General features: G+C 41.1%; 3 protein-coding genes, 1 long non-coding RNA gene and 1 other non-coding gene across 5 annotated transcripts; 2 read left to right on the top strand and 3 right to left on the bottom strand.

Annotated features, from left to right (window-relative positions):
* Positions 1-933: 933 nt before the first annotated feature.
* ndufa6 (NADH:ubiquinone oxidoreductase subunit A6) lies at positions 934-2,717 on the top strand. Its single transcript, XM_008415518.2, has 3 exons — positions 934-1,108; positions 2,260-2,375; positions 2,499-2,717. Exons 1-3 carry the CDS (start codon positions 970-972, stop codon positions 2,628-2,630), a joined length of 387 nt encoding a protein of 128 aa, XP_008413740.1. The 5' UTR covers positions 934-969; the 3' UTR covers positions 2,631-2,717.
* Positions 2,718-3,293: 576 nt separating this feature from the next.
* Positions 3,294-4,633, bottom strand: smdt1a (single-pass membrane protein with aspartate-rich tail 1a). The gene is made up of 3 exons (XM_008415517.3): positions 4,397-4,633; positions 4,072-4,213; positions 3,294-3,974 (listed from the first exon to the last, which is right to left on the bottom strand). Exons 1-2 carry the CDS (start codon positions 4,553-4,555, stop codon positions 4,076-4,078), a joined length of 297 nt encoding a protein of 98 aa, XP_008413739.2. The 5' UTR covers positions 4,556-4,633; the 3' UTR covers positions 3,294-3,974; positions 4,072-4,075.
* Positions 4,634-5,336: 703 nt separating this feature from the next.
* fam234b (family with sequence similarity 234 member B) lies at positions 5,337-14,120 on the bottom strand. Its single transcript, XM_008415516.2, has 13 exons — positions 14,004-14,120; positions 12,228-12,791; positions 11,818-11,931; positions 11,575-11,742; positions 10,697-10,812; positions 10,339-10,489; positions 10,103-10,235; positions 9,427-9,621; positions 9,226-9,304; positions 8,948-9,115; positions 8,737-8,857; positions 7,293-7,519; positions 5,337-7,166 (listed from the first exon to the last, which is right to left on the bottom strand). Exons 1-13 carry the CDS (start codon positions 14,038-14,040, stop codon positions 7,164-7,166), a joined length of 2,076 nt encoding a protein of 691 aa, XP_008413738.1. The 5' UTR covers positions 14,041-14,120; the 3' UTR covers positions 5,337-7,163.
* Positions 9,075-11,807, top strand: LOC145552470 (uncharacterized). Its single transcript, XR_014088532.1, has 2 exons — positions 9,075-9,145; positions 11,540-11,807. It is a non-coding gene; the product is annotated as an uncharacterized LOC145552470 (long non-coding RNA).
* Positions 14,121-14,582: 462 nt separating the features above from the next.
* LOC145552706 (U12 minor spliceosomal RNA) lies at positions 14,583-14,736 on the bottom strand. The gene has a single exon (XR_014088837.1). It is a non-coding gene; the product is annotated as a U12 minor spliceosomal RNA (small nuclear RNA).
* Between the last annotated feature and the right edge of the window lie 17 nt (positions 14,737-14,753).

The raw sequence follows: 14,753 nt of genomic DNA, 5'->3' as shown, positions 1-14,753 counted from the left end.
CTTCACTCTGATGAGCCTAAATAAAACATGACCCTGAAACACACAGACTTCAGCATCATGCTGTGGGAATGCTTCTCCAAGTAAGTGTACAAATGCAACAAGTTCCACTGTCATTTATTGAACAAAATCAAAAATGGCAAAACTGTTGTAGTTCACTCTATGAACCACAAATCGTTGCAATACCTTGTAGTAGCTTTTTTTTCTGTATTTCCTGTCCAGTTTTCTCTGTCAAGTCCTACCACAGCATTTCAACTGACCTTAAAGGTAGACTTTGACAAGACCATCACAACTCCCTGGTTTCCTTTGTCAACTTTTTTGTAGATTTTACATTCGTTTGAGAAAAGCGTCATCTGTTGGACAGATGGGTTACAGTTGATTTTAGAAAAGGTTAGTGGAGGATTTTGAACACAAATTGGTCCTAACCATCACCTCTCCACCTCCATGTCTTTGCAAAAAAAAAAAAAAAAAAACGTGCTTGGTTTTTGTTAAATATCACTGTATTATCGTCAAACATCTCTACTTTAGTCTCATGAAAGTAGGGATACATAATAAATCGGCATTCACATTGGTATTTGTTGTTTTATAACAGTAAAACTAGCCAAAGCTAATCCGACATTCAATTAACTTTTTACGATATTGAATAACATAAGGCTTTCAGTACTCTGCTATGATGCATTACCATTTTTCGATATTTTGTTACCGTTGTAACAAATTATGCAGGGAATAAATGTTTTTTCGTGAACCTTTTGAGTATGTAAGTAGTCAATTGTTTTAATAAATTGCAAATTATTTAGACAGCATTGGAGAGTTTCATAACTAAAATTACTTTTATTCGTCTGCTGTTTTCCAATGAAAGTCTTTTCCAATTCATCTCGGCAGTCAACAAGCCGTGTCTTGTATTGAGTCTGTCTGACCACTAGAGGGCAGCTGCGCTCTTTTCTGAGAGCGGAAACGTCATCAGCAACAGTCATGGCGTCCACGGCTGCGGCCCGAACAGCAGCTGGTGCTGCCAAAGTGGTGAAACCCATTCTTAGTCGGGACTTGGACGAGGCGAAGCGGAGAGCTCGAGAGCTGTACCGGGCCTGGTACCGTGAGGTGCCTAATACAGGTACGTGGGTCCCGCCGTGGAGGCTGGAAGCCGGGTGTTGAAGCAGCGGCAGTAGCGTCAAGGTCGTGTCTCTGTGGAGCTTTGGATTATTGTCGAGGTTAACTGGACCTAAACCAGAACGCCAGCATTTTCTAAAGCTTTGGAGAGATGTTGGCAGTATCTTAATTAAATCTGAACAAGAGCTAAATGCCGCTACTTACAGGTATATACTATATACTGTTAAGTCAATAAAAAGTAGAGCAGTAATGCCAAGTGGAAATTTGCACAAAAAAATGCTATGTAGAGAACATAGCAAACATGCTAAACTCTGTGTGGCATAAAACCTGCCGTCACCTGTTACACACCATCCCCATGATGAGACATGGTGGCAGCATCATACTGTGGAGATTATTTTTGTCAGCAGAAAACTTGTTGTTGCCTATAACAAGATTTAAAGGGGCAGTATTATGTATTCTCCAGGCACATAGTGCCATTTTATAGCATAATTAAATAACTGTTACATTCAGTTAATAAAAATGCTATATATATCAAATATTACTTTAAAAAATTGACTTCCTGATTTTAATGCCTTGAAATTGGGCCTCTGCCTTCAGGAAGTCATCACATCACTCCTTTATTTATCCTTTAACAGACCTTTGATCAGTGTTTCACTGAGAAGTAGCTTGTATAATGAGCTCAGCAGATGCACAGTTCCACCAGGTGTTTGCTAATTGCTGCTGGCTAGTCTGAAGGAGCTGATTGGGGGAGCCACGGAAACTCTATAGCTTGGCCTCGAAGGCGGAGCTAGGTAAAACTAGGCATTTCGCACAGCTGAATGGTTGCCAAGGGAGATTAAATAATTTCTCAAACCTACATGAAAGAATCAAAGCAACACTCCAGGTATGTTTTTTTTGATGAGGGTGTTATAATATAACATGATGTAAATCTCAAGAAGGTCAATTTTACATGACATTGCCCCTTTAAGGCTGGATGAGGACCCAAAACATGCAACTTGAGCTACTTCAGAGAGACTTCTATGTAGTTATATCCAGTATTAGTGATGACTTTGATTCTAAACTTTGTTGGTAACAACAGTGTCCTGACGTTTCTACTTATTGCAGTTATTGTAACGGTCATTCCCTTTTATTAAAGTTGACTGTGTGTGTCTGCAGTGGCAATGTTCCAGCTGGACATCACAACTCGCCAGGGCAGAGACAAAGTGCGGGAGATGTTTGACAAAAACAAACACGTCACCGACCCCCGCGTGATCGACATGCTGGTCATTAAGGTGAAAACGTGACACTTCACCCAACCTACCATGCTGCTAGAATGCAGTCTTGACTCGATATTGGTGACGTTTGAGTCAGTGTAGATGTTCGTCCCATTGATGCATCTCTCATTCACACGGCAGGGTAAAATGGAACTGCAAGAAACCATCCACATCTGGAAGCAGAAGACCCACGTGATGCGTTATTTCCACAAGTCCGAAGAGCCTCAAGCGGCAGACTTCCTGTCCAAATTCTACAAAGGACACGACCCTTGAACTGTGTAGCTGACCTCTGACCCGTCTTTGCTCGTTTCCAGTGTGAAAGATGTTCCCCTTTATTGTAAATACACACTATAACTCTCACATGCCTCCACCTGTTTTGTTTCGGTCTTGGTGAGTCATATAAGAGCCAGTTAAATTAAAATGTGTTGTTTTACTCTTGTGATCAAATCCGTGCGTACTAGGGGTGCACCGATAAATTGGCCCCATTTTCTTAATTTTGCGTGATCAGCTGACACTTGCAGGAAAAATCGACCTCTCCCATCCTTCCTAAAGGTTTGAAAAATCTGTGAAAAACTGGCGTCAGGCAAAATTAGCTTTTTAAAGATCGGTAAAGGGCCAGAAAACTGCAATCGGTGCACCACTAATTCATGATACTTGGATAGGTGTGTCTCAACAAGTTGAAGAGAAACAAGAGTTGGCCTATTTAAGGGCCATTGATTATTGAGAAGGGTAAAAATTATTGATATGATCATTTTTAATATTCAACTGAAAACCTGTTGGGTTTTTGAGCAGGGTCTTCGTTCCTGGTGGTCCTCTCTTTGAGTTCATCTAGGTTTATAACTCGCTAGTTATAAACCAATGATTGGCCAGGGCTAAAGTTCTAATCTAGAGGAAATAAATATGGAGACAATTCCAAATGAGACCCGACTCAGGACCTTGGATGTGCTTCTGGAACTTTAGTGGATCCAAACCATCAACAGAAATAGTTTTATTTGAAAAGGTTGACAGTACATTAATTAGAAAACCAGTGGAACTACCTTGAGTTAAAATGTTTGATTCAATTTTCTATTAACTCTCAAAGGACATTAGAGGTGAAGTACAACAGCTGGTTTTCATAAAGAATCTATTAATCACAGTAGAGTCGGTCGTGGTTTCAAGATATAGCTGTAAACATGGTCTTACTAACCAATTAATTTTGAACATGTCAGTAATTGACACTGCTGAAGAGTGGCATCATGTAAAGCAATATCCCAAGAATGAAGACCTTACTTACTTTTGCCTTTGCGCTAAACAGTCTGGACACCACAATATCTCTTTAGGCCGAACTCACAACATCCTTTCAATGTCCCATCTTGGTTCTAATTTCCAGAAGGTAACTTTGCACTAAAGCCAATTGAGTTTTGCTAGATTTCTCTTTTTATTAAGACTCTTGTAGTGCATGCAAATACAGTACGATAGGAAAATGTAGCGGCAGTCTCGTGTACGTCAAATGGGAGCAAAATCCCTGAAACGAGTGCAGGCGGAGGTGATTGAGGGTCACGGCAACAGGACCTCCAGGAAGGCATTTCTCTACGTTGGTGATCACGGACACTTGGTAGCGATAAAAACGTCAATCAACTGCAGAGAAAATGAGACGAAAGAGGTTAACTTAGGATCTTCACAGAGGAAAACAGAACATCGGACTGAACATGGGCAGAGAGGCACCCAGAGTTACCTGATCAGTCATCGTCGTCGTCGTCCTCCGGGACGAATATGTCGTGCTCCTCCAGCAGCGCCGCAAAGCTCTTGCTGATCTGAGTCCCCACATACAAGAAGGGAACCACTACCAGAGCGATCCGGATAAGGCCGAAGGGGGTCTGCCACACGACCCCACCATAAAAACACTCTCATTAGTTTAAATGGCAGCTGTGAGACAGACCTCATTACAGACTCATTTCTCCCTTCAAGGATTCACAGTTGACTCCTGCTGTGTTAATTTCATAACCGGGCTTCTTTCTTTTACGGCACGCCATGTTCTCAACAACAAACGCTGCTCTCACCTTCTTGGGTTTGGGCAGAAGGGCGCCGCTTGACGTGCACACGGCCGTCCGGCTCGGCGTCACGGTCCGCCCCGGCACGGTGGAGGGGCTCGGCGGTGAAAGGGCGCCGTTTCTGACGGCTGACAGCCTGAACAGGCGACCGAGGACAGCCGAGGCCATGTTAACAGTTTTTTGACAGGTGATGCGGCAGCAATGCGGAAAAGACTGGGGGGAAAGCCGCTGTGCAGATTTCGCTTTGCAACACCGCCATCTGGCGTTGATATGTCAGAACTGCACCCTTCTGTTTAACAAAATATGTGGTTTAAGCGAGCCGTAACCGTAGCACCTTTAATAGTTTAACTGCACCGTAAATTTCACTTTTATGTGAGGAATATTTAGAAGTGACGCTAATATCACTGGGGTGCAATTTTTGGTTAAACAACCAAACAATTTATGGTAAAAAGAGACTTTGATGGACTCAAGCTTCCTTGTTCTTGTGTTATTTTCTGTCTTCAGAATCTGCTTCGCCTAAGTGAGTTGTCATTTGCCCAAATACTTTTCACTCTTCCTTCATAATTCATTTGATCAAAATTTTTTTTCAATTCCATTCTCAAGTAGGATATCAGTACTCCTATTTGAGAACAATTTTTTACTACTACCCCGTTCTGGGTTTTACATCCGACATTGTAAAACTTCCCACCCCAATAAATCTATCCCCCACTCCCTCACAAAATCTCTCTTAAATATTCACAAAAACAAATAGCAGTTTAAACATACTTTCGCATGTTCAAAAGCAACTTTGTAACAAATTTAACTTTCTGCTCCAAGTTTCTTTCAGCTGCTAACAGCTTTTTGTTATGCGTGTAGTGTATTATTCAGTTTCTTTCCCTATGATTTTCCCATATTCATATGCAGAAGTTCACGTCTGTCTTCAAAACAATTTCTCAAAATTAGCCAAAAGTAAATTTCAGTACCACTTTTATTCAGTGTGCTGTTTCCAAGCATACAGAATTTGATGTTTGTTGCCAATAACCCCTTAGCAATGCTCATACAAGTATTTCATCAGTCACCTGGAATGTCAGGCCTTTTTGTCCCCTTTGGCCTTCCATACAACAGGGCAAATGCATCCTCCATTTTGCGTACAAACAAGTAGCTTAACTGTGCGTACAGGTAGGATTTACTTTGCTGTGTTGTGTAAACCCCCAGCTATTCCTGCATGTAATAAAACATCGCTCAATTGTACAATCCTTAGAAAACAGATCAAAGAAAATAAATGATATGCATTAATAAATATTTACAGACTCCCGCTATTGTAACTTGGTGTTGAGGAGAAGTTAAATGATAGAAGCTGCATGACAACAAGTTATTGTTAGACATGAACAGTAAATATGGAAGATCTATATACAGAATTTCAATGCATTCAAATGTTCTAGCAGCAAAAAAAAAAATCAAGTTTTAACTACAGAATAAAATTGTTCTGCATCAGTTAAATGAACACTAAGAGGAAAATAAGTTAATTCAGACAATAAGACAGAGATCGTGTTAACGGAATATTTTCCATCTTTGGTTATTTTTTTAAACGACAGGAAAATTTGAAGCTCGTTGGTCATTTTGACAGGTTATAATTAACACCCATGACTGGTGCACATGCGCAGACATTATAGACTTTATGCAAAGAGTTCATCGCAGAGGCAACTGAAATCAATCAATAACAAAAATCTTTTCTGAATATCATGTCATGGACACTGAACTAAAAGCGTCTTTCTGACCGGGAGCTGACAGCGTGTTGAAGAGTTATGGACAGGAGGCTTTGGAGAGTCTGGTTCAGAAACGCATTCAAAACCTTTGGTTGAAATGGTTTTTAATTCAAGTCCCCAGTACAGAACAGAGAAAACTAAAGAGAATGTAACGTTGTGTTAATACATTTATAGTCTAAACAGAGGAGCCGGCAGTTTATCTTGAAGAAATAAATAACGGTGCAGAAGTTAATTAGACCGTAACAAGCGCAGTGCTGCACAACCAATGCGGAGAAGAACTAAACTTAACTCACTCTGCGGTTTTAACAAATGGAGCTGGAAGACGTTACCCGCCTGCAACCAGAAGGAGAACGGTGCTCAGGAGGAGCGCGGCAGATGTAACATCTGTCGGTTTCGGGGAAGCAAAACCACACAAAAAAAATCCACGTAAAAGCGCACGCCAGGACGCACATGGTAAAAATAATTCAATTGATCGGTTTGAATCGGACAGATCCAACTGACCGATGAACCAGCGCAGATTTCTCTGCAGATGCGACCAGGAGGAATTTGTGAGGCTGGTCTTAAAACCAGCAGGTGAAGTGCTGGTAATTTAAGTGGAGTCGGTTAATTTATTATAAGTTATTGGGGTCACAGTCGGTGGTTTTTGTCAAGGAGAAAATGTTAGATGCGTTGATGTGTGATGGGATCTGGATTCACGGTTTAACTAGGTGAATATTAACTAAACCGCATAAAAATGCGGCTAAATAGCCGATGTTAATGTGACTATGATTTGACGTTTAAAAATAGAACATGCTGTCAGTCAAAATGACGGAGAACAAAAAAGTCTAGTGCGATCTCTGCAATAAGAACAAAATAAATCAACATAAAGAAACATTTTACGCAGAAAAAAAAAATTCACAGTAACGTTGAACTTCTTAATGGAGCTAACAGAATGTAAACAGCTTTCAATGCATTGTGACCCTTTAGTGCAGAAGTAGTGCTGACGACTCATGACGTTCAGGCTCTGTGGCTCCACACGATGCAAAGCTTCATCACTACGCAAAAATAGCATTCAGTTATCACTCTGTACCAGTTTATAGATGAAAATATAAATAAAAAAAAGACTATATACATATAACTATATATATATATATATATATATATTATTACAGCAAAGTTACCTGAGGCTTGAAGGAGAGGCGCCTGAAAAACGCGTTCACCTCGTGCACTGTTACTTTCCCGGCCGCCTCGGTTTCCTGGTTTTCGCCCAGCTGGACGATTTGTCCCGTCTTGATGGCGGCTTTGAGGCTGGTGCTCTCCACTATCTGAGCGCTGGTCCCAGAGCCGGTCGTGGGCCGGGAGGACACGGTGATGTAAGTGGCGTCTTTCAGATACTCCAGGTAGCTCACTGGCAAAGAGAGTGACTAGTATCACACACTGGAAACATTTTCGATCCATTTTATTCCTACTAAACAGTTTCGACTGATTTCACGTTCACAACCAAAAATAATAATAGACGTGAGTGTGAATTGTGGAGCAAAGGTCAGTTAAATTGGATTGAAGGCGGGTTTTTTTTTTGTGTGTTTTTTCCAGGTCTTGTCAATTTTCCTCAGACCTGAACTTTGACTTGACCCTTCTAACTTTTACTCAAACAAATGTGGTTTAAATACACCAAATGTTCAGCTCTGGTTGTTTAATTAGGATTGTTGCCTCAAGTATCTCACAGCCTCTAACAGGTTTAATGTTCCCCACAGCATGATGCAGCCACCACCATGTATTCCAGTGGAGGTCGGTGTGTTTACTGTGATGTGCAATATTCATTTTATAAGCACACAGGATTTTGTATATACTGACTCGACTTAGTAATTATTTAACTTGCAATGGATTTTAAAGGAAAACATAAGCATGCCACACTTTTAAGACTTATTTTTTTAAAATAAACATCCTTTTCACAATTATGTTCTACTTTGTGTTGGTCCGTCACATAAAATCCCAATGTGACAATTTTACACATTGGGAAAATGTGTAAAAAATTTTCCCAATGTGTAAAAAGCTTATAGTCATAAACGGACTATAAAAGTGTATAAAAGGTTTATGACTATAGTGCAGGGGTCTGCAACCTGCGGCTCCGGGGCCACAGGTGGATTTTAATGGTCCTTAAAATCTTTGACTAAAAATTATGAAACAGTTTCAGAAATGGATATAAAAACAAATGCAGGTTTTAGCTATTTTACACAGAATAATTGTCATTTCTACATCAAAAGCTATTTTTGTTATTACGATGGAAACTATGTTTAAGAACATGAAACTTTTTAGAAAAGTTTTTCTTTATTTTTAAAACCTAAAAAATAGGAGCAAAAATAGTTATTCTTTAAAAAAAACATAACAAATTTCCTGCAGTGGATATTTATCAAAATACGTAAATATATATTTTTGAAAAGTTTATGTAATATTTGCAGCTCTAAGTTAGTTCTATTTAGTTAGACTGAGGACAAAAATGCCTCTTTGTGACAAAATTATTTTTCAAAAGGAGCATGAATACGTCTACAAATTTGCAAATGATTTCATTTTAAAGCATCAGCCTAAGAACGAAGTAAAATGCTGAACTGCCTCGGTTTGTCTCACCCGCAGATGTGACCGCTGTGTCCGTGGTGCTGCTCAGCTGCAGCAGCGCTGCAGGATGCGCAGGATGCAGCAGGAAGAGCTTCCTGATGAGCGGCTCCGCTGCGGCCACGCCCGGCGCCATCTGGACACAGGTTGCCACAAGTCACACACACAAACACACCGTTTTTATTATTCCTCCAGCAGATGCTCAGTCTCGGCTGTAGAGACTCACCGTCGTCCTGGGAACGTTCCTCTGTGCTCTGATTGGCTCGCTGGCCCAGAACAGGAAGGCCGATTGGCCGGTCGAGGTCGATATGGCGGACGCTTCCAAAACCAGACGAGGGCACACAAACTCAGCCTTCCAGAGGGGCGTCCCGCTCGCCCCGCTAATGATCAGCGCCTGGCGGACGAGGAGCAGGGCGGGAAAACCGTGAGTCTGAGTCGAAGCATGTTTTACACAAAGAAGAAAACGTATGACATCACCAAAGAGTCAGATAAGCAGATATTTACCGTCATGATGCCGTTTGCTGAATGCTGAACAAAAAGGTCCAGAACTCCATCGCTGTCGAAGTGACCCAAAGCTGGCTCACTGTGGAGAGAAAAAAATGTAACGTCAACCTGTAAGATTGAATAGCTTCAGAATAATTTGTATTGACAGAAGCTGAAATGTTTCATCGTTTTTTGCTGCTCAGACACTCAGAGGTGTGCGACCTGTGAATCGAAGCGTTGCTGAAAGTCCACTGCTTGTGTAAGTCGCGCTGTCTGAGCACGGACAGCGTGCTGGCCCCATAGAACAACACCCAGTCACTTCTGGTCGAGTTCAGGCTGGAGACCGAGTCCAGACTGTTGCGGTTGTTCCCAAAACCGGCCACTAGGGGGAGCAGGAACTCCACACGCTCTGAGCCACTAAAACAAAACAAAAAAAAAAGAAAAACGACACAGCAAAAAGTGAGTTCACTCTTTCGTTGTCTTGAATATGGATTAATGCGTATTAAGGCCATTGTAGGTAGAAAGCAAAGGAATAAGTTAAGCAGAAATAAACTGAAATTTTGAGATAATTCTCAGAGATTTTCTAGTAAAAATCTTGGAAATTTCTGAGTTTCAAAAGTTGACAATTTTAGACTTTTGAAACTCAGAAATTTCCCAATTTTCCACCATAGGAAATCTACGATTAATCTTACAATTTCTGTGTTTTACTCCTTTTTCTTTTTTCTATGTATGATGGCCATAATACGCCGTCGTAAATACATGACTCCTGTATGTTTCTCAAATATATGTAAATGCTCTCAAATTAGAGCTGGATTTTTTCCCTTTTTTTTTTGTCTTTTAGGGGAGTTTATCTTAAAACCTTAAGAGTTCTTCCTTTTTCTCCATTTACGAGTCGTACCTGTAAATGGAGATAAAGGAGGAGGAAGAGGCGTTCTTCATGTTCTCCCAGCGCAAATCCTTCTTCAAAACAAAACGCGTTTCGGGCAACGCACCAACATAGATGTCTTGCAGAGAGATGGCCTGGACGTTACCTGGAGACACGATGAATCATATCGGTTTAGATTATGAAAGTGGAACTCAGTCAGTTTCGATGGGTTTAGCTGTGGCTGTGAGTCCGGTCTCGCTCTGCCTCACCCAGTCCAAACAGGATGTAGTACGCTCCATGCTGGGTCTCGTGCAGCAACGGACCAATGAGCTTTCCTTGACCTCTGAGGTTGAAGGGGACAGGATCTCCAATTTTCTTTCCCGTCTGTCCAGAGATGAGAGTCAGCGATAAATCCAGATTCTGAAAATGAATATTTTAAAAAACCGCACGTTAATACAGAAATAAATCAAAGCAAAACCGTCAGGATCCAACTTCGTTTAGTGATACGAGATATAAGAATCTGGGACAATGACAGGAAGAAATAGGAAAAATCTTTTACAGTTACACTCAATTTTAAATTAAATGAAAGCTGAATGTGAAAAAGTCAAACGGTTGGCATGTTTTCACCTCATCAGCAGGTAGAGTAGCTAGAAGCAGATCTGGGACGGAGTCGCCCTGGAGGTCAGGAAGCACCACAGCCTGGGATTCAATGTTTCTAAGGGCGACTGACCACAACTTCCTCCCTAAAGAGAGAGAGAAAAACATCTTTGATCACATTTTATTAGGAGCTCAAGCACTATTTCTATTTATTTACTAACAAATATCTAATATTTATTATATTATAGTCCTCAGTAATTAAATAATAATTTCCAGATTTTCTTATGTCTGCCGAGTCCTTCAATTAAATTTTAAATGCTAAAGTCAAATTATAACTTCCTTGAAAGATTACGACCACCGAGCATAAAATTAATAACATCAATTGTAATTTACATATTCTATAATTCCCTTAGATATGGTATACGTATTTATATCTTGTTCTCGACTGTGCATTTTTTATTTTAATAAAGTTATGTGGGGAGGACAGAAAAACGTGAGGAGAGAAAATTATTTCAAAATAAAAGCATGAATATAAACATCTAACTAGTTGAAGAAATCTTAAGTTGAAAACCAAAACTTCAACACAGATGTCGAAGTTCATGAAACTGAAGATTTTACAAAGCAGCCGAGTAAAATTACTGCTTTAGATTTTATATTGAAAATATAATTTAGGGGATGCTAAGTCCGCTAGACGTTTTCAAAGTTAGCAAAAACAGTAAAGCACTAAGCTAAAAATTAGCTGCACTGTTGGCGCATTAGCAAGATTAGGAGAAGGGTGCCCACCAAACTCTGAAAATCTTACATCCAAGTTAAACATTATACTTTGTGGGATTCAGAAAATGATGAAATACAAAAATAACTTTTTTTTCTTAGGCGATTTGTTGGTGCTTCACGAAGTCGATGCTAACCTGTGGCGCCGTTGACCGCCATGAGGTTGGACTTTCCGATAATGAGGCAAACAGGCGACGGCTGCGTGCTCAGCTGCAGACCGCACTGGAGGTACATGACCGGCTCGTTCAGGACTTCCCTCCACAGCACCCGGCCGCTGACGGCGCAGACGGCCACCGCGCTGTAGACTGGAACAATAAAATCCTTTTAGAGGGGGGAAAAAAATAAAAATAAACCCGAAACATCCTTTTCACAGAGCTTACCTTTGCTCCTTTGTGTTGCATGCGTGCCATTTGTCCATTCAGTAACACCCAGAAGCACGTCCTCCACCGAATCACCGTCAACGTCCCATAAAGCCAGCGCAGGCGGAGTGACGCCTGAACAATAACCAAGGACAAATGTTAGCCTTCTCCTGCTAAACCCACCAGCTGCTTTAGCTGAAGCTGGTTTTATTTTATGTGAAGCATTGTGTCGGATGCAGTTAAAAACAAACCATGCTGTATAATCACAAGCGACTAAATATAAAAAGGAGACATGGCTGTCTAGACAGCAGGACTCCTCTGTAAGGCTTAAGTGCTGCTTTAGGTGTTTATTTTGCCCTGATTTGCCGACCAGCTAATTAGCGTTTTTTGTATGTTTGACTGTAAGCTGCAGATTTCTGGGTCATCTTTACCTCCTGCGTCTCCCAGCGCTCGTTCCCACTGCAGCTTCTTCTCCAGCTCTGCCTTCTGGCAGGGAACCAGGAATGCACACAGCAGCACGATCAACATGACACAGACGAGAGGCACCAGGAAAAACGCGCTCCGGATCACATTTTTCGCTCTCCTCCTCTTCTCCTCTGCCTCAGAGATGTGAGAGCCCAGCCCGGCGGCCCCAGACGGCCCGGCTCCTCCTCCTCCTCCTCGGTCCTCCCCGTTCCCCAGCTCCCCGCGGCTCCAGTACTGGCCGCCCTTCCGGTCGCCCCGAGTCCTTCTGGGCTTGCCGGAAACTTGGGCCGTCCACTGGTCGTCGTCGTCTTCTTCTTCTTCCTCCTCGTCGTCGTCCCGTGCCCTGTCGGTGGCGCCGATGAGCCTTCCCGACCTCCCGTTGCGCGTCTTGGAGGAGCCCGGGGCCAGGCAGCCGTCCCTGCCCAGGCCGTTTCTGGGGTAGTTGAGCACGAGGTCATCCTCTTCACTCTCGTCGTCACTGTCTGCCTGGGTGAGAGGGTCGTACTCCCCGAGCTCTGAGCCCTTCTTCCCTGCAGGAACAAGAACAAAACTGGATTTGTTGCTATGACGACACAGAGTACTCATAAAACCAAGGAAGTATGCTCTTCAGGGTTACCATGGCCACTCATATAATGCTAGCAGATGTTCTTAGTAGGCCAGCAGTCATACATTTCACTTTTTTGTATAATTGAGAATGGATCAAAGTTTTTTGCTTTTTTTATAACCAACTGTTGCCTTAAACGTTTCCACAACCTCCTGTCTGTTGTTGCTTGGCCTTCATGATGAGGTTTGTTCATGATTAGGTTTCTTTGTTTGTTGGAGAACAACAAAGAAATTCATACTGATATTAACAACACAAATTCAATTATTTACTTACTAGGCAGCTTCTGTAGTTGGCTTTTATTTAGGAAAGCAAAGGAAGACTGAATATGAATATTATTTTATTCGTAACAAAAATATAGAAAAAAATAAAATAAATATATATATTTTGTGTGTGTGTGAATAATTTTCCTTCCTGTTAGTGGAGAAGCCTAGTAGTACCTTTGAGTGTAGAAACTCTGTTTTTTTCCATTCTGCAGAAATTTGCCTCCAGCTAGTCTGTCACCACTGTCATCAAGCAAATTCTATTCATTTTTAGCATTATTTGCATATTTGTTTATTTTTCACGCGTCTATATTTGAATTTAAATACTTTATTTATGATGTTGATGAAGCTAAACAGTCTGAAACTATCTTAACCATAGAGCCATAACATAATAATAAAAACAACAATAAAATTATATATATTGAACGAATGTTAATTATATATATATATATATATATATATATATATATATATATATATATATATATATATGTTTTTTTTAAATTATAGATATTTTTTGGTAGCACACCGTTTGTAAAACTGTGTGCTACCGTTTTACAAACGGTGCCTTATGTCCTAATTCTGCACGTAGCAGCAGGTTTTCCGCCGGGTAAACATGAGCTCGCTGTTAGCTAAATGAATGACTGAAAAAGAAACTGGTTTCGCCATATGTAGCAACGTCATTAATCACAAAAATGTGATGATACAGACCAGTTTACGCTTAATAAAACCAGTGAATGAACCAAACATTCGTCGTGCCTATAATTATAGGACAATACACCAAACAGTTTATAGTGTTACCGTTAGCGACCTGTCGCTTTTTCTCTCTTTTTCTGTCAGTCTATGAAATAAGGAGGAATAACTGTCGCACATCTCACCAGGCAATTTGAGGGCACGGGACAGAGCTGCAGCCATCGTTGGTCCTCTCGACACCGACGCAGAGCAGCGAGGACGATAAGCAAGCGCTGAAACCAACCAGTTATGCCCAAATGCATTCTGGGAGTTGGGGTTTTTCCCCTGAGGCTAGTGCGGCGCGTTTTGTCCTGCAAATAACCCAGGGAATGTAAGACAGACTGCTTGAATAATTTGTGGGGTTTTTCCATTCAAATTACATAAGTAAAACATGTAAATCCTTTTGTAGTTATTACAAAATCCATGTAAAAAATTACAGTCGTATTGTTCTGTAGCCTTTATGTGTTAATTTCCCCTTTTGAAATGAGAAGACTAAATTCTGTTATCAAACTTTAAGTAGTATAAATAATTTATTTGAAATGTGAAACAACAGCTGACAGCTGCTGATCTGGTTTCTGGGTCCTGATGCCCAGCTGCATTATGGGACTTAGAGTTTTTGTCATTCTAGCAAAGTGAGCTGTAAGAGTTGCCATGATTAATATATCCATATAAGATTTCTGTAAAATTTCATTTTCCTTGTTTTATTTTTCACATGAATTGGGGTCGGGGAAGGTCCTGGTCCCGCAAGGCATCTCGCAAAGTAGGCGAGTCACCTAAACAGGCAGACCTATGCCCTTTCAAAAATTCCTCTCGTATTGTGAACGAGGATACGGGCGTCACCCCGCATCGTTATTTTCCTTACTCATCAGTTTAAGGCATAGCCAGTAGAATGTCGA

This window comes from Poecilia reticulata, chromosome 8 (assembly GCF_904066995.2).
Source record: "Poecilia reticulata chromosome 8, P_reticulata-male-v2, whole genome shotgun sequence".
Lineage (NCBI taxonomy): Eukaryota > Metazoa > Chordata > Actinopteri > Cyprinodontiformes > Poeciliidae > Poecilia > Poecilia reticulata.
Note: the sequence above shows the minus strand (reverse complement) of the source record. Positions and strands in the feature narration are given on the sequence as shown.